This window comes from Nematolebias whitei, chromosome 12, assembly GCF_014905685.2.
Source record: "Nematolebias whitei isolate Nwh7 chromosome 12, NemWhi1, whole genome shotgun sequence".
Classification (NCBI taxonomy): domain Eukaryota; kingdom Metazoa; phylum Chordata; class Actinopteri; order Cyprinodontiformes; family Rivulidae; genus Nematolebias; species Nematolebias whitei.
Genome location: NC_056509.1, coordinates 28,604,945 through 28,632,823, shown reverse-complemented (window position 1 = coordinate 28,632,823; position 27,879 = coordinate 28,604,945). Strand labels below are relative to the sequence as shown.

At 40.2% G+C, this 27,879-nt stretch overlaps 1 protein-coding gene across 1 annotated transcript; it reads right to left on the bottom strand.

Annotated features, from left to right (window-relative positions):
- Positions 1 to 22,617, bottom strand: LOC119418504 (atypical kinase COQ8A, mitochondrial). The gene is made up of 18 exons (XM_037685796.1): positions 22,478 to 22,617; positions 22,186 to 22,329; positions 18,284 to 18,383; positions 17,061 to 17,143; positions 16,691 to 16,938; positions 16,409 to 16,604; positions 16,238 to 16,304; positions 11,662 to 11,736; positions 9,694 to 9,822; positions 7,172 to 7,257; positions 5,789 to 5,929; positions 5,347 to 5,428; positions 3,802 to 3,895; positions 3,566 to 3,707; positions 3,320 to 3,427; positions 3,169 to 3,234; positions 1,468 to 1,554; positions 1 to 1,386 (listed from the first exon to the last, which is right to left on the bottom strand). The coding sequence occupies exons 3-18, from the start codon at positions 18,375 to 18,377 to the stop codon at positions 1,096 to 1,098; spliced, it is 1,989 nt and encodes a 662-aa protein (XP_037541724.1). The 5' UTR covers positions 18,378 to 18,383; positions 22,186 to 22,329; positions 22,478 to 22,617; the 3' UTR covers positions 1 to 1,095.
- Positions 22,618 to 27,879: the final 5,262 nt, after the last annotated feature.

Genomic DNA, 27,879 nt, shown 5'->3' with positions numbered 1-27,879 from the left:
CCGGAAAAAAAAAAAAATTAAAAAAAAAAAAAAAAGCTAAAAGGTAAGCACAGCAGCTGAAGTGTGATCTGGACGGTGATGCTGGGACAAAGTTTCTGTATGTGCTATAAATACACAACCTGAGTCAGATCTTCTGCGTAAAGACTGACGAACACCTGTGATCAAGCCAAAGCACCTGTCGACAACTTCAACGCTAAATCCGCACTAAACTATTCAATCAGCTTTATTATGCATATGCAGACCATTTTAACCAAGCGTCCTGAAAAGGAGCCGACGTATTCATGACACAGACACGTTGGTCAAAACTGAGACTCAAAGTCCACGGAGTCCATCAAACTTCATCAGGCTGAGACTTCTGGTTTGGTAGTTTGAGGTCAGGTCTCCGGTTACAATCAGTGTTGCATTCTTAGCAAAAAAAAAAAAAAAGATTGTGGTAAATATAAAACTGGACCTTGTTATCTAAAAGTTCAGAAAAGCACAGCAATACAAAAACAAAACGACGGCAAACAGAAGATCCAAGATTTATGTAGAAGCTATCAGGAGAAGAGCTAAAAGTCCAAACTTTTCACATTCTTGTTCTCCGTTCGGGGCCGACCATACACATTCAGCTAAAAATCTGCAGACACCACGATCCTCTCCTTCTAGCAAATGATCAAATGTTTCTTTGAATTAGTTTGATGGCTTCTCTGGGTGAAGTTTACACGTTCTCCTTGTGGACAGGATGGTTTACTCCGGTGTCCTCCCACAGACCAAAACAACTATTATTCTAACCCTCAGTGTGAATGGCTGTCTGTCTCTATGTGTCCCTTTGATGGACTTGTCCAGGGTGTCCTCCGCCTCTCGCACAGTGACTGCTGGAGATGGGCAACAGTCCCCCGCAACCCAGAAAGGAGAAGTGGATAAAGAAAATGGATGGATGGCTTTTCAAATCTTCCTAGTTTGATTTCCAAACTAGTAAAAACACTGGTTCTCTGATCAAAGACAGGTGTGACAGAACTTCATCTTCTCACTCCAAACCACTCCCATCAACCCATCAATCAGCACTTTGCTGCTGGCCCCAGAACAAGTCCAACAACCTGCCCGCCGCAGCCCGGCTCAGTGAGGTGGCAGAGTGCGGCCTTCCCAGTACTTCTGGTACGACTGCTGGAACATTTCCTTGCACTGCAGCTTCGCCTTCAGCCGGGAGCAGATGAGGAACGAGCCGCCCATCTTGCGATGCAGCGAGTACGTCTCCTCTGGAGGAGGGGTGAGCCGGTGTTTGAGCATCACCGGGATCAGGTTGTGGATCCTCTCGGTGGTGGACTGAGATCCGAAGTCGAAGGTCTCCGTGGACGCAAAGGCCTCGCCGAGGATCATCACCGCATCCACGTGAGCGTTCACCATCACCTGGAAAAGAGTTGAAGCACAATCACAGATATTGGAACCAAATTCACAACAAGCAACAAGTGAGAACACACAGATCATTACCTTGGACTCGTAACCTGAGAGGAACTTCATCTCGATAGATTTCTTCAGGACTCCTTCTCTGTTGCCCTCAGAAGCTGATCGGATTACCTACAAAACACACGTTTGACTCATTTTACTTCCTCGTGCAGGGTTTAGTTAGCAATTATTAACCGGGGGGGGGGTTAATAAGTTAAGATCTGATACGAAGCTCCTGTCAGTGAGCCAAGAGTTCATATTTCTAAAACAAGTTGCACAAATGTATTTTTTAAATACAAAATGTCACTTTAGCAACAAGTCAAACCCCAGAGTAACCATGGAGACACAGCAAGGGTCAGATTTATGTTTTTAAAGCAATGAAATAAAAAAATTCTTCACGTCACAAAGAAAAACAAAGTATCAAATTAATAATCATAGTGGACAAACATTTATTTTGTGAATCTAAATTCCAACTAGAGAAATTGCATTTTCTGCGAAAATGCAGTTTGAATGTTTATTGCTGAAGAAGTTGCTGAAAAACGGCTGAAATGGAAAAGCAAGCCTAAGTTAGCAGAATAAAGCCGAAAGAACACATATTGCTGAATTTGGTTTAAATAAGCACAAATGAGCACAAAAATGAGTTACCGTAATTAGCCAAAAAAAAAGCTGAAATGAGAAAAAAATAGCTAAAAAGTAGCTGAAAAAGCAGGAAGAAGCTTAAATTACCAGAAGGAAGTGGATAAAGCACATTTTAGCTGAATTAGGCTGAAAAAAGTTGAAAGGAGTGCAAAAAATGTGGAATTAACTGAAAAAGCTAAAATTAGCATAAAACGGCAGAATAGTAGCTGAAATAAACTAACACAAATAAGCTGAAAGTAGCAGAAATTACAGCAAAAAAACTTGAATTTATCAGAAAACAGCCAAAATTAGCTAAAAATGCTAAAAAGTAGCTGAAAAGGTAGAACAAGTTTAAATTAGCAGAAGAAAGCAGAAATAACATGTTTACCCAATTAGGCTTAAAGAAGCAGAAATGAGCACAAAAAGTGGAAATTATCTGGAAAAAAGCTGAAATAAGGAAAATTAAAATTAAGAAACAGCTGAAAAGTAGCTAAAAAAAGTTGAAAGAAGCTTAAATTACCAAAAGGAAGTGGAAAGAGCACATTTTTACTGAATTACCAGTAGGCTGAAAAAAAGTTGAAATGAGTGCAAAAAAAATTGTAATGACCCAAAAAGGCTAAATTAGCATAAAACAGCTAAATACTGTAGTAGCTGAAATAGCAGAAAAAGCTAAAAGGAACATAAATAAGCTAAAATAAGCATAAAGAAGTTAAGAAGCACAAAAATGTTGTAGTTAGCAGAAAGAATCTGAAAGGAGCACAAAACAGCTGAAATTAGCTGAAAGTAGCTAAAAAGTTTAAATTTGCATGAGGAAGCTGAAAGAAGCTGAAGCAGAACAAAATGTGACAGGAGCAGTAAAATGTAAACAGATTTAAACATTTGAAGGATGTAAAATGAGCTCAATTCATCTTCTATGAGGGGAAAAAATGGCAGAAAAGACTAAATATTTCAAAAAGCTAAAGTTGCACCAATACCAAAAGTTACAGCAGGATTGTCCTGAATGTTTTTATTTATGATTTGTTAAAATAGCTTGAAAACTGCAGTGCTGAAAAATGTACAGAAGATAAATGGATCACAACAGAGTGAATGCTTCATGAGCGTTCACACGATTAGTGTGAGTGACCTCACCTCTACGTAGACATCGGTGAAACTCTGATCGAATCCTCTGGTAGCTCCAAAGTCCAACAGCGCCACCTACAGAGCCAAAGAACAATCATCTCACATGCAGACTAGCAGGAACTCACTGCTCACCGTTCGTTAAAGCTGTAGAAGAACTCACCCGGTGGGTCTGCGGGTCGTAGAAGAAGTTGGACCAGTTGGGATCCGTCTGCATGTACCTGAACTCAAACAGCTCTCTGAGGCACAGCGACAAGATGCTCTTGCAGATCTGAAATAAGAAAAGAGGAAGCTTACGGTTAATTTGGCTGACTAGTGTACTTACTTTCCATTTAGCCATTTTTTGTCCTGGTTGAAGAAGGTGGAGCTCCTAAACTTGAAATCAAACCAGGAACACATTCAGGCGCACCTCGTTCTTCAGCTCCTGTGAGAGGTTCTCAGCCTTGTCCAGAGGAAACCCAGGAACAAGTTCAGTGGTCAGAACGTGGCTGCCGCTCAGCTCCTCAATCACCTCCGGGACGTAGAAGAACAGATCGTGCTTCAACAGCTCCCTGAGTCAGACACGAGGATTCAGGAGTGGTAACAGAGCAGTCACCCAGTCCATGAAGCACAACAAACGTCTCCTCAAACTTTTACAATAAATACCTGAACTTTTTAGCGCACTGGGCTTCTCGGATGTAGTCGCACTCCAGTGCCAGCTCTTTCCTCATTACATCGATCAGATGCTCAGGAAAAAGACCTACAGAGGAAGGAAAAACAAACAGGATACATGTAAATCAACCATAAACTAAAAGAAGAACAAATGCTTGAAAGATCGACCCCAAAGGCAACAGACCTCACACGTCTAAACTTTTAAAGCAACGTTTTCCTAAATCAGACACGAGCGTCTGCGTTAAAGTTCCTCACGAGCTGAGCTACAAACAGAAAGTGGGCTCTTTCAGGACGCAGTTGTAACAGTTTATATTACCCTGAAAGGAGCCTTGTGGATGAAAAACAAACGTTAAAATATATCAGCCGAGGTAAACATCGTCACAGAGCAGTCAAGAAATGTGTCAGACTCTTCCACCTCAGGTCTTGGCTGCCGCCTTAGAGGCACAGCTGAAACTAAACGCTCCACACTCAACCCATATTAAAATGTAAATGTCACTACTTGTGTCCCGAGGAAGATTTATTTGATCAAACCTTATGGAAAATTAAGCAGGATGCCCTTTTAGACAAGAATCTGAGACAGTTAGCTGCCTGATGAATAAAGACAGAGAAGTTATTGAGATGAAAGTAAATTAAAGTGAATTATAACTATTTTTTGGTGTTTAAAAAACAAACAAAAAAAAAAAAACCCAGATTATACTTACACTTTTCTACATGGGTCATGTTACAGCTTACCATTTTTTTTGGTGCAACTAATGCACATGCTCAGTCTGTTTTGTGATGCATCGTGAACAAGATAAATTCACGTCTACGACATATAATCAATTTTATTTGTCATTTGTGTGTATTTGTTACTATCAATACGGTCTCGTTATATGACAAAAGATTATTAGACATTTTTCTTAAGTTTAATGTTTCATCGCACTTATATTGATGTTTTTTATCCTAAATCCAAACAACACTTTTATTCTGTTCACCTGGTTTTGACTGTGTCGCCCAGCACAGAAAATCGATTGGCAGGCAAGACTATGAAAAGTACCAATAAAACTTTAAAAATACGTTTGTATAGTAAAGTCAACAAGAGATGTAAAGGAGTTGTCCTTGACCTCGATACTAGAAGTAGCAATGAATTTATCAGGGCAGGGGGTGCCAGAATTTAAGTATGCGCTTTGGCATCCATAAAAAGATCATTACCTCTGAACTACGGTAATTGTAAATATTCAGTGCAGTTCTTCAGTTTAACACTAGGTGGCACCACAACGAATTAATGCAGCCACAGAGCAAGAATGGAGCTAGAAGAAGTCATATGGGAAGTGCATTATTTACGCACAAAAGCAGCACAGTTGAAATATTTTTGGGGTATAAATGCCAGAAATTAATTGTGTAAACACATTTTTAATGTTCTTTTTGTTCACTCATGCAGCAATAAAACATGTGACTGAACAAAGACTCCCCTGTGGGAATGCTATTGGCCCGAGCCATGGTTTGCAAGGACAAGAAGAAGAATTCAATGTGTGCTTGTAGGCTCCTCTGAGGGCGCACCTTCAGGCAGAGCGTTGCTCATGTTCAGCACCGCCATCAAGTTGTTGACGTCGCTGTTGATGCTCTGAGCCACACCGGGATACTGAAGACAAAAATATATAAAAAGACACGTTTTTAATTCAGTTTCTAAAATAATGTAATGTACCAAAACTGTGATAGCAAGTTTAAAATAAATAAATGCAGCCCTTCAAACAGCTGGTGTGATCCTCAGTCCAACATTTTATGCATCAACTCTACTGATGTGCTCCATTATTCTGTGCGAGTTTTAAAAATATTAATTTTACACTGGAAACAAGCAAAAAAGAACTTGAGCTCATATTTTCTTAGTAACCAGACCTACTCTGTAATGAAATGACCAAACACAGGAGAGATATGATCTTTACTCTTTCCAGTAACGCGTTTGTCGTAATAACACCAGACTTGCACATCTTCTCACCCTCACCTGTATTTTCATGGCCACCTCCCTGCCGTCCTTCATCCTCGCCAGGTGAACTTGGCCGATGGACGCCGCTGCAAAAGGACGCTCCTCGAACGACTCCAGCTTGTCTCTCCAGTTCGGACCCAGGTCGCTGTTCAACGCCTTCTGCAGGTGGACAAAAATAAAACACGACAGATGGAGCTCTGTGTCCTGGAAGATGTGATGTGAAGCAGAGATCGGATCGCCTTTCATCGATACAAAAACTATGGACGTTTTCTAGTTGTAATAAACATTTGAGGCTGTTTCTCAAAGTGCATAAATTATCACAAATATTAGCCTCTTTGTTTCTTCTTTAGGGCTTCTCACATCAAATACTTCTGGGGAGAATGTTCCACCTGCTGCTGTTAGCTGCAACATTTTGTATTTTATTTACATTTGGGCTTTATGATATTGTTAGACAAATAAAGTTGATATTCTCATTACAGCACAATTACCATATTTATACTAAAATATAAACATGGAGGTTCTGATCCAGATGCCAAGAAAATGATTTCAAACAGAGAATCTTCTGGCAAGTACATATCAGGGCTGACAGAAATAGAAAAACGAGCGATTGGGATACTAGTGTTCAACATCGGTTTCAATAAACCCACATGGGTCATTACAAAGTTCACTACAATCTATTTGATTGACATATTTGTATTTTTGCATTCAGTTTGTTTCTGCAATTTTTGGGAGATTCTTTGCTAAATATACATTAAATATTGAGCACACCGATAGAGAAATACTGAGAAATATGGGATATTTTAGTATCATTTGTATATTTGCATTGTGCTGCAACACAAATTCACTTCAATATAACATGGTACTGGTGTTAATATTCACTTTAAAATATGTTCTTTTTAACAGTTCAGCACGACATATAATGATCTGAAAGATGCAGCTTCGTGTTAAAAACAGAGAAAATTACTTTAAAATGGCTTTACTTTATATAAATCGTTATTAGTGTTACCTAAAGGAAGTCAATTTAATAAAACGACAAACGTTTGAAAGAAGCAATACAAGAAGAGATGAAAATAGTTTTGTAATGACACTGAATGCATCACTTTCACAGACTCTGTGATATCATCAAGTCCAAACTGTTTAAGTCGTGTCAGGAAATCTCAGGCTGGGTGTAAATGATCAGATAAAGCTGCAGAGCTTCGATTAAAAAGTACCCTGATATGTTAATTTAAGTTTTAATGTTGTTATTTGCTGGTAAATAAATGCAGCTTTCACGGCCGACATAAAAACAGAGCCCGAATGTTACGGTCAGCCACCCAGTGAACGAGGCCTCGCCCAGTCATCGAGCTCAGACTGGGACATCCTTCATCGTTATATTGGGTTTACGTCACAGAGGAGACTTACCGTCATTTGTTTGAGCGGCATGAAGTCCGCACTCTGCCTCACACGCTCAAAGATCTTGGCAAGCTGAGGATTGATAAATGCATCATCTGAAATGCACACAAACACAAAAACCTGTCAAAATAAGGCAAAGACCAAGCATTTCCAACAAACCTAACTTAAAAGTGTTACCAGACTTATCAAATACAATCTTTACTGGAATTCACTAATAAAACCTTAAAATAATGCAAATACAACCTCCCAACTTGGAAGCTACTACGAGTGCTTTTTACTGACATTGCAGACAAAATAAACAACTAAAGGAATTGCATTTCCTACAAAAATCCAGTGTGAATGCTTACTGCTGAAAAACAGCTGAAAAGTAGCTGAAATGAAGAACAAGCGAAAATTAGCAGAAGAAAGCAGAAAAAATCCAAAACAAGATAAAAAGCAAAAACAACTGGACTTTATTTGTAACTGAAGACGTTTCACTTCTCATCCAAACAGCTTTTTCAGTTCAAAGGACAGAGAGTGCGAGGTTCAAGTTATAAAGCTGAGCTCAGCTAGATACATATGCAGATTGCCCTATCAATCTTTTCATCTTGTTTTGGATTTACCATGTCCTGGATGACTGAGAATATTCACCAGCGTAAAGCAGAAAGGACATACATTTGCTGAATTAGGTTGAAAGAAGCAGAAATGAGCATAGAGTGGAAATTATCCAAGAAAAGCTGAAATTAGCTAAATAAATGCTGAAAAGTAGCTTAAAAAAAAAAAGCAGAAAGAAGCTTAAATTACCAGAAGAAAGTTGAAAGAGCACATTTGTGCTGAATTACAATGAAAAAGTTGAAACGAGTGCAAAAAATGTGGAATTAGATGAAAAAACTCAAATTAGCAACAAAAAACCCCCAGCTAAATAGTAGCTAAATATAGCAGTAAAAGCTGAAACTTGCAGAAAGAAGTTAGAAGTAGCACAAAAATGTTTAAGTTAGCAGAAAGATCCTGATAGGATCACAAATCAGCTGAAAAACCCCAGCTGAAAGTAGCTGAAAAAAAAATTAAATTTGCACAAGGAAGTTGAAAGAAACTGAACCAGAACAAAATGTGAAAGGAGCATTAAAGATTGTAAACAGATCTAAAGAATGTAAAATTAGCTCATTTCATTTCCTATGAGAAAAAAAGTAGCAGAAAAGGCTAAATATTTCAAAAAGCTAAAGTTGCACCAATACCAAAAGTCATAGAAGGACTGTCCTGAAAGAACGTTTTGATATACGAGTTGTTAAAATAGCTTGAAAACTGCGGGACGAGAATCGTGTCCAAAACACACAAAAGAAAAATGGATCACAACAGTGAGCATGCTTCATATGCGTTCACGCAATAAAACTTTATTAGCAACCGTCAGGGTTAACACAGTTAGATTTGTGCCAAATGCCACAGCTGGGGGTGATTTTCTGACTGTGTGACAGATAAATGTCAGCAGGGGGCAGAGCTCCAGCAGACATTTTTATTCTCCTCATCAGACCGCCTGTCTATTTACAGGGTGTGAGAAGAAGCTGTGGGTTTGCTTATGTCAGGCTCTAGAAAGCTGCAGGAGCGCCTTTGCTTGTGAAAAAACCCACTTGTCACCACTTTAAAAATAGCCGTCCCAGTTCTGACAGTGCACGCGTCCATCAGGTCTTTCCTGGTGCTGAAACCCAACTGGAAACGTGAGGCACTCGGTGTCCTTCTCTTTCCCATTACTGCGTTTGCTTTTTCCACTGATTGCACGGCTTTACACCGACAGGGCGAACAACACGAACACCAGAGGAAAACGCTCGGCGGGCGAGGTCAAAGGTTAACGGTGGAAAACAAAACATGATGATGTGTTTACTGCTGCCACCTGAGCTGGGTTTATGACCTCACTGCAGAGATGTTTACCCATCGCTGAGCGGCAAAGGTGAGCAATAAAGATTTGTGTCCATGTCTGTCTGTTAGCAAAATATTCTGCGAACCAATGGAGGGATTGTAACGAAACCTTCAGGAATTAAACTTTAGGTGTACCTCTACAGCAAGCCCAATTCTAGATGGCTGACATAACGGAGTGAACATAAAAGATCAAAAAGTGGCTAAAACCCTGTCAGTTTTACGAAGATGGAGCTAAACTTTGAGGTGGTAGTAGCTGAGAGTTACTCACCACACTTATTAATGCTATTAAAAAAAAGTTTAGTTTTTAAATGAACACAAACAAAACGGGCCAACAAGCAGGTTAATATCGATGCAACAGCTGTAACAGCAGCTGTAGTTTTGGCACTCTAAAGATTTTTTTGTAATTGTTCAAAGCTGATCTAAAATAAATCATTTTCAATCAGTAAAGTGCTCAAAGTGAAACAAAGCTGTCTCGGCTTCACTTACTTGCAGCTCTGTCTGTGTTCAACGTATCAAGAGCCCAGTTGAAGGACAGCATGCTCACAAACCGACAACAACCCTTCCGTTCAGTTTAACCGCTCCGATTACAATCAAACCAAATAAAACCCTGCGAACAACGTGAAGGAGTGCGTTTGTCTCACCCTGAATGCTGAGCATCTGTCCCAGCTTCAGCGCGGCTCCTCGGACTTTGCACAGAGTTCTGACGATGCGCTCGGCGTTGGCCTCCGACAGAAACGGGCTCGAGTCCAGAACCGCATTCTTATTTTCACCTAAAGAAGCCCCCACCCCAACAAAAATCAATGCTGGTATTTAGGCTCGATAGAAAAAGACTTCCGTCAGCAGAAAGTGTTCCTCGTCTTGTGCCGATTAACAAAAAGAGGCTCGGTGATTGAATTCATGCTGGGACTAAGAAGATAAAACTTAAGAAGCCGTTATCTGTCTCATAAAGCTGAAGGTTGTAATTTTAGTTACTTGTGTTTTACTTGTGCTCTTTCCATTCATTCAACCTTTATTTATACAGGTTAGTCTCACTGAGTCACGAGGACTCGTTTACAAGAGACCTGTTGTAGACAGACAACATATAAAGTGTAAACAATAGTTCAACAAAAAGCAATTAAAATTTAATAAAAGATGCCATATAAAACAAGGTAAAATACTAAAAATACTAAAAACAAGAACACATTCCAATAATTTGTAGGGTATTGTGTGTAGACTTCCAGTAGCACACAGAAAAGCATGTAGTTCTCCTCCTTTTTTAAAATGTTGATGGTGAACTAACCAGGTCAGGGTTATGCAACCTGCGGCTCTTTCAAGCTTTGACAAACGAACATAAAACTGAATTTTATTGGTTGTTATACAAACAACAAAAAGGGACTGGTTTTAGCTGTTTTCCTGTCATTTCTTTTGCAAATATGTGAATACTGGAACAAGTACAAGGAGTAAAACATACTCACTGTAACTTTATGCTTTATTTCTATACATAAGTAATTTTTCCACAATAAAAAAAAATACATAGGTTTGCATTGTCCATAGTTTTTATTAATTAAAAAAAAAAAACTATCAAAAAATGTTAAAAATCAGATATTTTTTAGCTGTATAAGGTCACAAACATCTCCAGCAAACCTAAAGTGGCCCACGAGCCACCACTTGATAACCACAGTTGTAGCAGGTTGTTGCGGCTCTGAACACTTTAGTTTAGTGAACGAAAGCATAAAAATGGCTCTTTTGATCGTAGAGGCTGCAGAACCGTAAGAGACAACAGTATCTGTGTTTGGAGGTTAGCGCTTTTCCAACCTCGCCGCAGGACTCACTGATCTGTCACAACTTGCCTCGGCCACAAACACATAACCTGAAGCCTGACAAGCTGGGTGTTTTCATTATCCTGCCAGAGCCCCGCTGCTTCGCAAAGTAAAGAATTAATTACCCTGCAAGTGTCTCACAGTACAGTCAAACTTCATGGTCTAATAATGAGAGTTATGTAAATAAAAAACGGCCGATAGATTCAACGGCTCCTTCTTCACCTACGACCGTCCAAAGGGCCGAATCCAGCAGTCAGTCCTAGTTTACAGTCGTCGACAGGGTGTTTGTCCTCAGGTGTGCGTTTGTGTCAGTAGGCTGTGTGTTATGGTTCGCTAGCCTTCAGAGAGACTTTCCACTCATGAGTGTCGGAGTGCCTCTCGCTGAGGTTAGAGCCCAAATAAAGATAAATACCAAGCAACAGATGTACAAACGAGATGGCTTTTACACCTCGACACCCTGCTTCAGATTAGCCCGTGTTTGAGGATTAGCAAGTTATCGGAGCAAAGGAGGCGCGCTCGTTTAAAGAGCAGTTTGGTTAAAGCTCAAAATGTGTGGAACATGATGTAACACACGTGAAGAAACAAACGAAAATAATCAGTTCCTCAAAAGGAAAACTAACAGGAAGTTATCCCTACACTAAATAAAAAGCTAACGGGTACAAACAGAGTTAATGACTCTGATAAGGACTTAATTGCTTTATTACAAAAACACACACCTAATATAAAGTCTGATGCAAGGATTGCTGTGTATTTTTTATTACCTCATTAGAAAACACTGAGTGTTTGTGTCGTGTGTGTGTTTGTTTTCACCTGCGGCCCCGTTGATGCCGATGGTCTTTTTGGCGACTTCTGCTAAAGCTCCGATACCCAAACCTACCGCCAAACCTGAAGCAGACGTACAAACAGACTGATTATAATGAACTGAAACACAGAAACAATCATCGCACAGTGAACCGCACATTCATAGACACTAAAAATACATTTGAATAAATGAGTGTGAGAGCATGCAGTGACCTTAACGCCACCTCTAGCATGAACTTGGCAGATTATTTCACCACCTCCCAGTGATATTTATGCATAAATACACCTAAACCATGCCGTCTGCTAATTTTGTTTTTACTTTCATTAAAGATCAAATCAAAAGCATGTAGGAGAAAATAGCATGACATTTTAATCAACTCAAACTACTGTCTACAGCCAACAGATTTAATCTTGAGGATTATCTCTGCAGATAATGGAAACAAAACTAGAAGGATTGGTTGTGAACAATCGGCCTGACGAAACCTCACGTTACATAATCCGCCAGTCTCTTATAAAGCAACAAACCTAAAGACTCGCTGCGCCCCGCTGTCATGTATAAATGATGACTGAGCTTTTTTTATTACAACATGACGATGCGTTCAGGTAAACTATAAAAACAAAGGCAGGAGGTAGAGATGCTGCACACTGCAACCCGAGTAGTTTTTACATCTTTGCACCTCATCTATACGTTATCCTGCGCAGCCATTACACAACATGTCCATTTAATTCATTAGTTGAGATTTCACATGTTGAGAGCTAAAACAGACCAGAGCATGAACTCCTATGTGCTGCACGTCTGCACGATGTCAGCGTGTGCACCTCCGAGCACATCGTCATGCGACGGGTGCGTTTCCAGAACCAGCGCAAGCCCGTCCATGGTTTTGTTCTACACAAAAACAATGTTTTCAAAACCCCAGCAGTGTACAGCGCACCTGCGAACATCACTAAACTCTTGTTTTCATGCCCAAACTCAAAAAGGTTGGGAATAAAACAGCATTAAAGACAGTTCAGATGTTGTAACGTGGATTTTGTCAAGTCTGAACTACTGTTTTAATAGCAACAACCTGGCCTCACTATAAAGTCGCCATTTCTATGTCTCCATGACACTAAACAGTCATGTAAACATGATTGTTAAATCCTGTTGTTTTCATATGAGGCGACTGTCTAAATCAGGGATACTCAATGCGCGGCTCCCGAGCCACGTGTGGCTCACCGTGCTTTATTGGTGGCTCTCGTGACAGGTTACAACAATACTCCAGCGCAGCCAATACATTTTTAAAACGTGCTGGTACATTGTGCAATGATTGCGCATGTCGGCTCAGATGCGGTTTTACAAATAATATTGTGCTAATCTACTTGTTGAGGAGGAGACAGGTCCGACCAGCCGGTAGAGGTTAAAAAAAAAGAAAAGTCCCGTTAATCTCAGATGGATCAGCTGATCATCACCAGCTGCACGCGGCTGCTGACCCGCTGGTCAAAAGACATAAAAAAAGAAAAGTCCTGTTAATCTCAGATGGATCAGCTACCGGCCGCGCGTGTCTCCACACCTGCTGTCATCTGCAGTGAAGGAAGTAGGAGCATCTTACAGGGCCGGTTCTAGACATGGTTACATGAGGGGGCAGGCGAAAATGTGAAGGGGGTATCTTCATCCGTACACATATTACAGCATATTCATTGTTTATCATGGACTTTGTTCATTGTTGTTGTTGACTTGTGTTTTCTTCATTCGATTGGGGTGATAGCTAAAAGCTGAATTTTTACACCTGAGTCAACATTTTCAACCATGAACACTATCAAGCACAAACAGAGAAACCCACTGACCCATGCACATCTTGAATGCCTCACTGTGGTTGCAACAACAAATTACAAATACAACATGAAGAAAGTCAAGGACACGCACCACAGCTTCCGCTCATCTCAGTACTAAGGTACATTTTGTTTAAACAGATAATGTTCTGGCTGTGTTTCTTTTTTGTTCACAGGTGGGTTGTTTCATGTTTTTCTTTTATTTGAGTGACTTGGGGTGATATTGCAGCTCTCCCCTTGACTTTGATCTGTCAATATGACACTTTTGGGAAAAAAAAATAGTGAGGATCACTGGTCTAAATTGAAGCCCATACTGTCCAAAAGTAATCTCGAGACGGTAATACGTGCATTCATAACGTCCAGGCTTGATAACTTACTGCAATGCGCTTCTTTTTGGGATCAGTCAGACCTCCACTGAACGATTACAACTGGTTCAAAATGGTGCAGCCTGATTTTGAACTGGTACAGGCAAAAGAGAGCACATTAGTCCAGTTCTGGCCTCGCTTCACTGGCTCCCGGTTCACTTTTGAATTCATTTTAAAATCTGTCTGTATGTTTTCAAATCTCTGAACAGTTCTGCCCCCTCTCACTGATCTGCTGCAGCCATATGTCCCACTTCGCTCTCTGAGGTCAGCAGATCAGATGCTTTTATTGGGTCCAGGCACTCGTTTTATGCTCAAAGGTGACGGGGCTTTCTCTGATGCAGATCCAACACTGTGGGATGAGTTAGCACTGAATGTCAGACAGGCTCCCTCTCTCACTGTGTTTAAGTCTTGTTTAAAACACATTTTTACTCTCTGGTTATTGACACCGTCAGCTGATTTTAACTTGTCTGCAATCTATTTTAGTCATTTAGTTCTTATCTTTACCTATTGGGATCTATGTATTTTATGCTGTGTCCTTTGCTTGTTTTGTTTTGCTGTACAGCACTTTGGTTGACCTTGTTGCCGTTTTAAGCGCTTTATAAATAAAGTGGTATGGTATGGCATTTCCAGGGAAACAAGCCAACAGATGACAGCGTGAAAGTGCCTTAAAAATGCACCTGTTGCTACAAAAGTGATAATAAACGGGTAGAACATTAGAGGAATAAAGTAATAAACACAGTCTCTCTCCAACTCTTCACCAGCAGCTTAATGTGACCACTGACCACCTGCTGAATCACCTCAGATTCACCTGCTGCACCTCGCTGCAGCTCCTGTTAATCCCTGTTGTCTGAAACCGGCTGTGGCTAAATTCTGCAGCACATGTTTACGTTGGCGGTCTGTTCCAGTTCATCACACTGCTCTGGATTTGTTTTTGTGCTTCTCTTTCACAAGTCCAGTTTCAGCCTAACTTCACCTGCTTACTTGTCTGTCATATGAAATGAAGCTACGAGCTCCTGACCGGGTTTAAGAGCAGACCTGAGCACTTCACTGTGCTTGTGTGTGAAATAAAAGCTTTGCAAAAGGTTAGAAAGACTTTTTTTTTTGTTTGTGCTCGTCTTTAGGAACAACATTCAATGCATTTACAACTGGCATTGCAGGTTTTTACAACTACCAGATATGTGAGTGAGCAAAACACAGAAGATCTCTCATAGATGACTAAATCTGGTATTTTCCACAGGATGCTTTTTTTTTTTTTTAAACAGAAAGTTGGAACTAAACAAAGCAACAGGCAGATATCCTATCACTCAGAACCATCCTGGTTGGAAAGTTGAGTGATTCTAGGTGGAAACTGTATTTCTGATTGCTTTATCAATCCAGCCTGTTTGCATTCGGTTCATCTTCTCCGACGTCTCATACTTTGCATCTGTGACATCCTTCGACTTCAACGTGGTTCACAGTTGCTGCGGTTTGTAATATTTCATTGTGTTCAGTCTTAGCCGTTCACAACCAGTTCGACCAGTCCCGCAGAGAGACCAAATTCAACTTGAGCACCGACGTTGGTGTACAGAAGTAAATCTGAGACAACAAATACCGTTTTCTATCTGTAGCAGTCACACAAAGACGAGAAGTTTGTTTACGTGAGAGGCAGCAGCCTTGATAAATATCACTGTTCAGACGCTTAAAAGGTAACGCAGTTATGAATCATCATCAGGGTTCTTCACATTTAATAAAATACAATTATTTAAATACAACTATTGTATTTTATACTCATTATATGCCAATTATGACAGCTCAGAAAGCAACAGCGAAACCAAATGTTTTATACGTACCTAAAAATATGCACCGAGATGAATTTGACTAATGTTTTTATCAATATGTCAGCTTGAGTATGTAGCACATGTCTTGGTGCTGGCAGCGTGCTCTCTCATGGCAATTAGCATATCTATGCTAATTCTGCTAGCCAGAGATATTTGTGCATCCTGAGTTTTCACTAATCCAGAGTGGAGAGACACACTGCATACTTAACCCCTCTGCAATGTCCTTTTAGTGGAAACAATCCCCTCACTTTGGCTGGCTGAGAATTAAACTTCTGACATGGTTATTAAAAAAAAACTGCTTTAATGGAGTAAAGAATAGCTCTGAAGCTTTAAAGCACCCCAAAAACTACAGCCTGTCAGGCAAGCAATTACCTATTGTCACCATCTGTCAACGAACAGCAGTTATATAGAAAAACTTTCTTAAATTGGTCTTCAAATTGCACAAAAGACTCCCCCAGTGGCCTGATGCGTCAAATATTTAGATTATTGTAGTTGCAACATGCAGACTTGCACACACACACAAGTGGACAGACATGAACTCAGCTTCAAACAGCCAATGAATCGCCAACATTCAGACACAGAGTTGCGTTCATGTACCTCCAAAGTTAGCCAGTCTGCTGAGCCGAGTCACCGGCACCTTCCTCTCTCTGGCTCTTTCACTTAACTAAGAAAAAACAAACAGCGGTGACGTTTTCATTTGAATATCCATCTGCAAGAGGAAAACCAGCATCACATGAATACTACTTCTGTTTTGCGAGCAGTAATTACCATCTGTTTGTGCGGTTTTATGTCGCCCCTCTTGCCCTGACTGGTTTTCTCAATGTCTTCGGCTGTCAGGCCGCCCACTGAGGACTGATCCTGATGGTAGCTCCTGAAATGACTCACTGGATGCTGACCATTTATCTCCTGCAACACATGCCTGCTCAGGCTGTGGCTGTAGAGCTGACGTTGTCCAAGAAAAGGCCTGCCAAACACAAAGCGCACGAGTTTATCTTAATCGGACACAAACATCATTAACTGGGCAGGGACTCGTTTAGACACGGTTTATACCTGGCATCCTGGTGATACGACCTGGTGTGACCGCTAAACTGTTTACTCGGATCTTTGTATCCCTCAAACACGGACTGTTTTCCACCGACATGGTTTGTCCCTGCTGCAGCATTAGCGCTGCTTCCTGAGCGATCTGAGGTGAAGTTTGTGCCTCCTTCTCTGAACTCCGACTCGGTGAACAGCAGATCATTCTGAGGAAAGTCAAACTCTGACTCTGATGAGGTGGTTTGTTCTTGACCGGACAGCTCCTGTGGAGACAGATAAATGTAGTCAGATGAGCACTTATATTAAAACACAACATTTTCCATCAAAAAAGATAACGATTGCTAATTTGTAATGCTACAGATTGTTATCTTAAAAAAAGACCCACCTGCATTTTCATCATGGCTGCAGACAAGCCTTGCTCTGCAGCTGTTTGGACACTTTCAACAGCAGCACCAACTCCTGCAGCTCCTGGGAATCGAACACCACATTTGACGATTTGTTAGGAATGTTATAATTTGATATTTAGTGTTTGTTTTAGTGCAATTTGTTTTCTTTCATTATAAGCCAAAAAGTATTTTCAAAGGTCCTGGTGTAAAACTCGTTGAGATACTTTGACAGAGCAAGAGTTGTCCACTAGCTGTAAGATGATTTATGGGTTAGCCCTGAAAGCTGAGCTGACACCTTGAATCTTTTATGAATCAACGATGTGTTAATGAGAACAACACAGTAGTTGAGTTTCCAAAACATTCAGAATGCTCGTCTGGACAGAAGACAACCAGATGTCCCTCACCTGAACGTACGTTACTGGAGCTTCACCTTGGAGCCAAGCCTGGGGGAGGGGATTGTCAGTGAACAGTGACCTCTACCCATGAGGCTTGTTGGGCTCAGTCTCAATGAGTAACATGGGTTTGCCTTCTAGAAGGCCCACCGCCTGCAGGAGGGGCCATTAGTCAGGTGCATGGTGCCATTCAAAGGTGGGGGTCTTGGGATGTGGAACGTCGTTTCTCTGGTGGGGAAGGAGCCTGAGCGTGTGTGAGGTTGACAGATACCGACTAGATATCGTTGGGCTCACCTTGACTCAGAGCACGGGTTCTGGAACCGATCTCTTTGAAAGGGGCTGGACTTTATTCTACTCTGAAGTTCCTCATGGTGAGAGGCTGGTGTGGGTCTACTTGAAGCCCCCAGACTAGGTGCCTGTGAGTTGGGAGTTTTCCTCGGTAGATGACAGGGTAGTTTCCCTGTGACTTTGGGTGGGGGGACGAGCTCTGACTGTTTGTACCTATTAGAGTCTTTAGAGTGGGAGCTAGAAGGTGCTCCAGTTGACTCTTTTACTCTGCTGGGGGACTTTAATGCTCATGTGGGTAAAAAAATGGGTGGATGATGAACGTAAAATCAGTGTTTCTGCATCAAAAGTGTTAAATAAAATAACCCCAAACACAAAAAGCTTGTAAATGGTTAGAACTTCTTGCATGATCATTTATGACCATTTACCTAATTTGTATCATATGTGAACTCCAATATCATTGAACCCAATAGATAATTATAGCTCAAAGAGCACTTTGATCCAAATATTAACAGACGGAAAGCAAATTGTTTGCGTGTACTTGCCTGTCCCGTTGCGTAAGGTGTTGCTCTGAGTCTCTACGATTGCCTGGCTCAGCTTGGCCAAGCCTCGCATGAGTAAGACCATATCAGTCGCCATGATGGGCTGAACACAAGATAAACAATAGAGAAACTCAGGGTTAGTGTTACTGCCAAACAACTGTGCGCACACTTAAAATAACGTTAGCTAAAAACAAACACAAAGACACAAAATGCTGTCCAGATACTGTATGTAATGTTGTCAAAATAAACTGTCAGAAAGCGTTAAAAGACAAAAGAGACGGAGATCAATAACACTTGTCAGCTGTTCTGGCTTTAAATCTTTGCCTAAAAATATGGATGACCTCCGGTCCGTTCTGTTCAGGCGTGAATAAACGCACATTAAAAGGAAAGATGAATCCGTTTGAATATGGGGTCATAGACTGGATCTGGAACTCTCCCTGGAAATGAAAGAGGAGGATGAGTGCAGCAGAAAGGCTTCAGCTATTTCAGCCAATGCTGGCGCACGTGTTCAGCTCATGTTCAAGGTCTGCCGCCGTGCCGGACTCAGACCGCATTTGAAACGGCTGAGAGGTTTGGGTGTTTGCTTTCTATTAAAACAATCTCCTCAAAGACCCAACAATAAATGCGATGAATTGAGGTCAATTTGTAACATAAAAAAAAAAAAAGAGTTCACATGGCGGACTCTTATCTAAACAAACAAACGTTCGCTGCATTCCAGCGTGTCATCGTTGTGACACAAGTTGAGACTGAGAGCGACGAATAGCTTCACCTCCGCTCGGCTGGAACTGAACCAAAAAAACAAGCTCAGCAGTGTGAGCGTAAACACTTCACATATACCGACTAGATCAGTAAATAGGTCATCTTCCTCCTTCCAGCCTGCCAGGCAGGCTGTTGTACCATTTAATCACACCAAGCTTCTGTTTTTCATACCTTAACAGATCTCAGTGAGCAGCACACTTACAAGTCAAAATGACATTCTTATTACTTAGAATAAAAACTGAATGAAACATCTAAAAACATTTCAACTAGTTATATTTTGAGGCATTCATAGTTAATTGTTGTAGGAAAAAACTAAAAAAAGATCTTAAAAAGTTTAAAGGGACATTTTTAACACTCACCACATTTATTCAGTTGTAAATAACTTGAAATGGCATCACATCTAAGCCCTACATGCCATGAATATCATTTAAGAGTTTATTTAGTCTCATAAAAGTGAAGGATCATCAATAAGACACATTGTGTTGAATCTACACACATCGACTCACTGCATCGTGGCTGAGAGCTGAATCATGTCAAACTGTAGCCATTTTTGCTGCTTATGTATCTTTAATGTTCCGAGTCACAGGCAGAGATGCATGTCCATGTCACGTGTTTGAAATGCGAGTTTCTTTGTTATATTTTGGATTTCAACAAAAGTTAAGGGCCCTAGCTGCTCCATCCGTAGCTGCAAAATCAGCGCTCATTGACTAATTGCACGATAACTGGATCGTTTTGTTTTCAGAGCAGCTTCGCTCGTCCCTTCTCAACACAAGGCCTGGGACGAACTTTTTGTCACAGAAGTACGCAAAAGTATTACGTGATTGATCGGAAGTGTGTGGATACAGAAAAGTGCTCTGATGTTCAGAAACACCCGCGCCGTGACGTACAGTATATCGCAGAGTTCCCCAGGAGCCATGAATCTCGTGGTCTATGAAAAGTGTGTTCTGCAACCACGTGACCGCGGGTCGACTGTTCGGCTTCAGATGGAGTAAGCCACGCCCTTCAGTGTAAACAGGAAAAGCAGCTGTGGATATCTGAAGCTGGACGCCCAATTGGAAAAGTGACATTTGTCGGTGGAAGAACTGAACGATGAACATTTATTCACCATAACTTTACTCACCATTTATGGGGCATTGAACATGGTGGACTGAAAACTGAGTGTGGGTATACTGTATGATTTAAAGTCCAAAAGCAAATGTTTAAATTTTTTTTTTTTTTTTTTTTTAGAAATAATTAACTCAATGTATTTTATCTTATCTCCATATTAAACTGTTACTGATGAGTTTGGACAGATACTGGTTGGACCTTTGATCACTGTGGAGCACTGATGGGTGTTATTTTCTCCTCTATAGGTGTGGCTCATTGCTTTGTGATGGTACGTTAAAGACACAATATCACTCAAGACACTCAGAGTAAAGCTAAACTTATAAAACATATTGTTTTTGCCTTCAAAAACAAACAGAAATTCTTGAATTTTATACTTTTATACGAAAAAAAAAATCCCCAACTCGATCTCTTGCATGGACTTTCTTTTTGTACGATATGGTTGGTTTTTACTCTGATACAACATTCTTGTTTAAAAAGTGAAAATGCACCCCCCCCCCCTCAACATTTAAATGGATTTAATTTCAAATATAGGAATACAGATGGGTTTTCTAAGCTACCACATGGAGCTAACGCACCCATTTCCACACCTACAATATGTTATTCGTTTTATTAACATACATTTTTTTCCCCAATAAATGTCAACTGTGACCACTTCGTTGACACTTGGAAATAAAAAATGAGCCCATCTGTGGATGTTTATTCTCAGAAATTGATTTACCCGTTTCTTATCATCACTTTGGATTTAAAGTCTATATGAAAAAGGAGACAAACCTCTTTCTGTACAGAAGAAAAGGAAAACACTATAAATGCACAACGATGAACACAAGCAGTAAACCCCCAGCTGTTGTCTGCCTCACACGCCAATTTAAAATAGCTTTAGTCCCTGCCTGAATGCTGGTAAGTACACACTCATGGCTCGCTGACCGTAAACTATCGCTGTCCTTGGCGACTGAACCTGAGCCAGAAGTGGGAAAGGTTTGGAGCCGCCACAGCAGCATCACCTTCACAACTTGTGGGAAAAAAGTTGGGAGGCAAAAACAAGCACTGCGACGTGCAAAAGTACATTTCATGTCCTGAAACGAATACCACTCCATCATTAAAATGGCAATACTTAATGTTGTTATAGCGTTCAGCTGACCTGACTGAAAATAAACAGGAAACGAGTATCAGATGAATTTAAATCATTTTAAACTGCATTACAGCATGTTAAAAAAGGCCATAAAACAAGCCATTAAATATGTCTATTATTAACATACAGCCAGCTGCTCAGGGGCAGAACATCCTTCAATTGTCGTCATTATGTAAATGTAATTTATGATTTAAAATCTAGTTATAATTTTAACATCTTCGCCTGTGGGCCACACTGAGCTCAGCTTCAAGCCAGATATGGCCCCCGGGCCACCAGTTGAATAGTCCAGATATAAAATATGCTGTTTATAAAAACCTGCAGGTTAAAATGTTTATTTAATGTACATTTACTTAGGAAACATATAACATGAGCAGGCGATTTTTATGGATTTCCTGCAACAATTTAAAAACAATATCATGCGTTTTTAAACAAATTCTGTAAATGCAATTAAATCAAGAAAAGACGTGTTTTCAGATTTGATTTAAAGACAAATTAATACAAATATATGAGCTCGGTTTGTGTCCCAGGAATGCGTCATATTCACACATTAGCATAAGTGGTGCAACAGTTTCACTTCACTTTTTGAGAATTATTAAAAAATTAATTAATTAAAAAAAACACGCCTCGCAGAGCAGAAAATCGAACCATTTGACCCTGTATTTATCTTATCCGCGTCTAAACGAGCTTTAAAAACAACTAAACGAGTGCTTTCTGCTCGGACACTCGAGTTGAAGTTGGGAGTCTGCAGCTCGAAGCTAACAGAGCCGCCATATCTCTGAGGTGCGTCAACACGCCGAGCAGCCTTCATTTTACTCCCGTTTGATACTAAGAATGGCTGTAAAGAGATTAACCGAGTGGTAACGTGTCGTGGATGATCGTGCATTATGTTAAATTAGTTTAAATAGCTCACCAGAAGCTGCCGTGCGGGCTCTCTGCTAGGTCCTCCGACTCTCAGAGGTCAACGGTCCTTAGCTAAACAGCAGTATGTGGTCAAGCTGCGGCTAGCTGGGGTCACTCGCTAGCGGTCCTCCTATTTCTTCTTCTTCTGTTGCTGCTGCAAGCGTTTAATCCAGTTTGTCAGCACGAGGTCATACCCTATTTACCAACTTCATCATGCAGGAGGCAGAACCGTTCGTTGACGCAGCGTGTTAGCGCGCGCACACCGACTCTCACATGGTAACAAATATAAGCACAACACGTACCTCGCGCTTTAGCTTCCCGTCCGCTCACTTTTGAAGCCTCGGTGTCATTAAACTTCTCCTTTGACACCTAAACAAATAATAGATGAAGAACCGTCTGTTCTTTTTTTTTTTTTTTTTTTTGTTTTTTTTTTTTTTTTTTTTTTTGTGACGCGTTTATCGCAACCGAGCCGGCTCTTTTTGCTACCTTGTTGACATGAACTACCAGGAGTTGGTATCGCGCCGAAAATTGGAACCCGATTGTTGGAGGCGCTGACTCTTAGTTTTTAGTTTCTTTAAGGACACAAATATCTAAAATTATCTTCATTATTAATAATTATTTTTGCACAAAAGTTTAGCTATTTTTATTGTGAGCTATTTCTATCTCCTAATTTTCTTACAAAATTTTCGTGTATTTAACCTGTGCATGATTTTCAGGGTGGTGGGGTATACTGGCTGCCATTAAAAACCCTGAATATCCTACATATTTACAGGAAACGGCAGCAAATAAATGCGTTGAACAGTAATGAACACAGATCCTTTCAGTGAAGACTCGTTTGGTAAACCAAGCCAAAAGAACCGAATCACAAAAATGAGCTGGAATTCCCAGCAATGTTTTTTTTTTCCACCTCGCGCACGCCCTGCCCTCTGTTCTGATTGGCTGTTGAGGAGCCCTGCCTCCAATTTCTCCAAGAAAAACAAACTGCCCTACTTTAGTGGATGGTTGTTTTTATTACTCAGCAGAAAATAAGTCTGCCGTCTTCAAAATTCACCTTTACAAGATGTGTGTGGGAAAATAAGTAAAATAAAATAAACCGTGTTTGCATCGAGAAGAAATAGTTAAAAAAAAAATCCAACTTAAAGCACCTTCAATATCCGTGTAAATAAAATGGTAAAAAAAAAAATGGTATGGTCTTCGTCAGTGAATTGTGTTTGTTGCCATCTAGTGGTGGTCAGAGGACGGTGCAGTTCAGTGTTTGTTGTTTTGATGAGGTTTGATGAAGTCTGTCGTTCCTTATCTTAACAAGAAACGAAGACAAACAACAACATTATGTTCCTTCCCTAGTTGCACTTTTTGTTACTTGTAGAATTAGGGTGTATAAAAATTTTTGATTCAAAGTTGAGTATTTTGAGAAAAAATATATTTTTAAGTTACATGTGATTAAAAAACAAAGAATTAAAACATAGAAAATACCCTTTTAAAGTCTGAACTTTTTTACGTAGCTGCTGGACATACAGCCACCGGTTCCCAAAGGTACTTTACCCCACAAATACATGTAATTATCCTGTAAGTACCCTAAAAATACACCCGAAAATACAGTTTTTGCCTTTGCAAGTACCCTGTATGTACCTCCATAAGTACTCTATAAGTACCTGTAATTACCCTGTATGTACACCTGTAAATACCCCTCATAGTATCCTGTATTTATTTACCCTGTTATGTACTGCCATCTCATTTTAAGTACCGTTTTTCAGTTTTAAATTCTCCCACGAGACCACGTTTGTGCTCCATCCCAAAAGCCAATTGAAAAACGGCATGATGATAGTTTAAAAAATGTTTTATCACAGTAATCTGTGTATTTTATGATGGATATCTTTTTTTATTTTCATTCAAGCTTTATTTATATTTCTTTTTATTATCTGATAAAAAAAATATGTTTCTGTAAATTTTACTGGGACCCTTCGGTTATTCTGGGACCTTTGCCCCAGTGAAAAGGATCCGAACCCCCTCGTTATGAAGTAAATTTGATTAAACAGTACGTAAAGTACTGTAGAGAAACTTTGTGCGTCAACAAAGTGACAGCAGGGGGCGCAACTGAGCCAAAGCTGCTGTTATGTAACGAACTTTGGTCCAAAACAAACTAAATTCACTCCTTTGAAATACAATTTATCTTATAAAATAAGAAAATAAATTATGGTTGGCACATAAGAAAAAATAAGAGAAACAAACTTTTAAAGTCTTATTTGTCAGATAGGATGTGTGAACAAAAAAAATAAAAAATGTGCTTCTTGTGCAAAAAAACAATTAATAAATTTGTCTCGTCTCCGCAGTTTCTCGGTCTATAACCTCACAGGAATCACGGCTTTTGTTTCCCGACAGCTCTGGATGTTGTTGCTGTTGTGGACGAGCGTGATTTGAATGGCAAATGACCCCGATGCAAACACTCAATTACTGTGGGCACAGAGCAGCAGACAGGTTGTGGTCACTGAGAGAGAGACACAAAATAAACACAGAACCAAGTGTTTTACCAAATCTGTATTTTAAAGGACCAATTCAAAGAATAAATACACAAACCAGCAAAATTACAGCTCTACGACAGCTACTTCAAACATCACACAGAGAACAGGCATCTGTAAGGTTGTTGGTCTTAAAGAAAGTTGAAATATTCCATATCCACTGCTTCAGATTTAAAGTAGAGACACAACAGTGGAGTATTCTCAAATCCACCTCCACGTCAAAGCAAATAACTGCGTTTCCCAACTTGTTTTTCTGTGATAAAAGGCACACAAAGTCGTTGTCTTCCACTTGAGCGACAAACTTTTACCGAAGGTCAAGAACGAGGTGTTTCCACCTGCCGAACCACTGCAAAAAAGAACGGCCGCCATTCCCATTTAAAGATGATGAATCTTTGCAAAAATATCTTGGCTGTACAAAACGTCCTCCTGTTTGATTGTCATGCTGTAACACAAAACAATTCCCAACTTCAACCCCCCCTGAAGAAATGACATTTCAGAGCCTCCAGTGAACTAAAACTAAACGTAGCACGGCTTAAATAAAACAGGAGCAAATTACAAATTAGTATGGAAACATTAAAATAATAATAAACATGCACCCTTGTTAGAACTACACACATTTGTAGGAGAAAATGACGTGTTTTTTTTTAGTTTTCTTACTTGGTTGTGTAATGTAAAGGCACGGTGTAGCTTAAATCAGATTGTTCACGGCTGCAAGTGTTCCACCTGTTTTACTACAGTAATAAGATAAAAAACACACTGAACTGAGTAAAGTTACTGTACACGGTGAGAATCTATCAGCATTTGGAACAACAAATGATTTACTGAAGCTCCACACAAAAAAAAAGCATGATGTGTTTGTTTTTGCTCCTCCTAAATGCTAATTATTGCCAAATTTCTGTGAAAGTAAATAAACTAAACCCTCTGAGTGTTCACAGTTAGAAGGAAGTGAGGACCTGTCTAATTTGACTTTCTGCTTTGATTATTAAAAATACTGAACTCTACAGCCTGAATCAATATGTTGTGAAAAAAGTTCCAACTCAGTTAGATTTGATCTGAAATCAGTCTAAAGTCTTTAAGACAACAGCTCTCATCCAGTGAAGAAAACAGTAATTTATCCACAAATAAAATAATTTGCTGTTTTTAGTCTCACAAACCTGCTGATTTTTATGAAATGCTTCGATTATACAGAATCTGTTCACTGAGAATACATTTATGAGGATCTGAAGCTTCGTTAATAATTCCTGTGTGGCCGAAACAAAACAAAAAAAGAAGACAATTGCTCCAAATATGCTTATAAATTTTCTTCAAAAAAATTTCCGGTTCACATCTGCAAATAATTATTATTTTTTTTATTTGCTTCTTTTGTTTTTAATCTTTCAGCCTTCAAAGGAAAGAGCAGCCGGTGTCGGTCCAAGTACTTTTAGCTCGTCTTGATGATAACGTGCAACACCAGAAACAAAACAATCATAAAAACTCTTTTAAAAGTTGCAGCTTTGTGGAAATGTTCTGAATAAACATCTTACCTGTTGTGGATAGCTCTGAACAGTTTACCTCTGGACTGGCGTGCTAATGGCTAGTCTGAGCAGGGCCAGGACCAAAGTGGACCTCTGTTGTCCGAGCCCTTAAACTGTTGTTTCATTAACTTTTACACCGTCATCAGTTTGACATCACACAACACGGTAGTCCCTCCATACTTCACTTCACGTTTGGACTTTCACTCTTTCGCGGGTTTTCAACGTAAAATTGTACAAAAAAGAGAGAGAGAGTGGTTGAGCGCAGCTGACTCAGTTATAAGACAGACCTCCCCGCCCCCTCCTTTCTCTTTCTGAGGCTGTCTGTCACAGCAAAGAAAGAGAAAGGAGGGGGTGGGGTGTGTCTTTCCCCATCTTGTCCCAGAGATGCACAAAAAGCAGGCGCGTAACAGACAGCCTCGGAAAAAGAAAGGAGGGGGCGGGGCAGTCTGTCTTATACCTGAGTGAGCCGCACGAGCGGCATGGCTTGTCCGAACTGAACCTTTAGGAACGAGAGCAGGAACAAGAATGCTGGATGCTTCAGGCACGAGGCGATCAGACAAACTGGCAGAGACTGGGGAGCAGGAGGGAGACTGGGAGTGACACAGGTGATGAGCATGAATGTGATTGTGGTGGAGAAGTGGGCGTGGCAGGTGGCAGAGATCATGACACGCTGTGCTCTTTTAGAGTGTTTAGAACATTGTTTAGAACACTGAAAGAGTGTGGGAAGGGTTTATAAAGCCTTATAATATATGTAAATGTGAAAATAAATATAACATCCCTACTTCGCAGATTTTCACCTATCGTGGGGGTGTCTGGAACGTAACCCCCGCGATAGGTGAGGGAACACTAACTCTGGAAGGAAGGTGACTTTCCTGCAGTAGAAGTGCTACAACTAGAGTCCTACATAAATATCTGTGATGTGACACAGACAGCGATGTAAATCCTTTTAGTGTTTATAGAAACTGAGAAAAGTTTGAAACTTGTTTTGTTTTAAGACAAGAACAATCCACTTCAGTTCTGGTTCCACTACAGTTACCCGTTTGCTCGTCAATCTTTTCATCTTAGGACGTTCAAAGCGCTATCCACAACAGGTAACGTGTTTATTGTTTATAGCCTGTCCACAGAACCCCACTTCAAAGCATCTGAACTGTGTGATTATTGAAAACAGGTGTGGTTTAAAAGTACACGTTACAAACTGTGGGGGCTTAAAAACAAGCTGCTCAAGCTGTGAAATGACTGCAGTCCGGTAAGTCGGACCATGTTGTTAACAAACGGACAGCAGCACCGAGAGGAGCGGAGAGCTGTGGGTCACAGCTACATGAGTCACTGACGTCTCCTCAGAGGTTCCTGTATCACCAGATGGAGTGGAGGGGGTGGTTTACAGGTGGTGCTGAATCACCAGGAACTCAAATCTGGGTGCCTGAAAGTTTCAAAAACCTCCAAGTCTTTTCTTTGTGAATATGGCATCTTGTAAAAATAAAATAAAATAAAATAAAATAAAATGAATAAAATGCAAGATAGTGTACAGTAAGTGCTGATGTGTTCAAAAATGTCAAAGTGCTAAAATCTCACATTTTGAAACTCTTCCCAAGACTAAAATAAAACAATGTTAGTTTTTTCAGATTCTATGAAAGACCAAAATCAGATCTGAAATGATTTAAAAGACAGACTATC

Coding starts and splice junctions, on each gene's coding strand:
- LOC119418504 (XM_037685796.1), bottom strand. CDS start 18,377: ATGGCGACTGATATGGTCTTACTCATGCGAGGCTTGGCCAAGCTGAGC. Junction 5,930..7,171: donor TGCCGCTCAAACAAATGACG/GTAAGTCTCCTC, acceptor GTCCACCTGCAG/AAGGCGTTGAACAGCGACCT. Junction 1,387..1,467: donor TCTCAGGTTACGAGTCCAAG/GTAATGATCTGT, acceptor ACTCTTTTCCAG/GTGATGGTGAACGCTCACGT.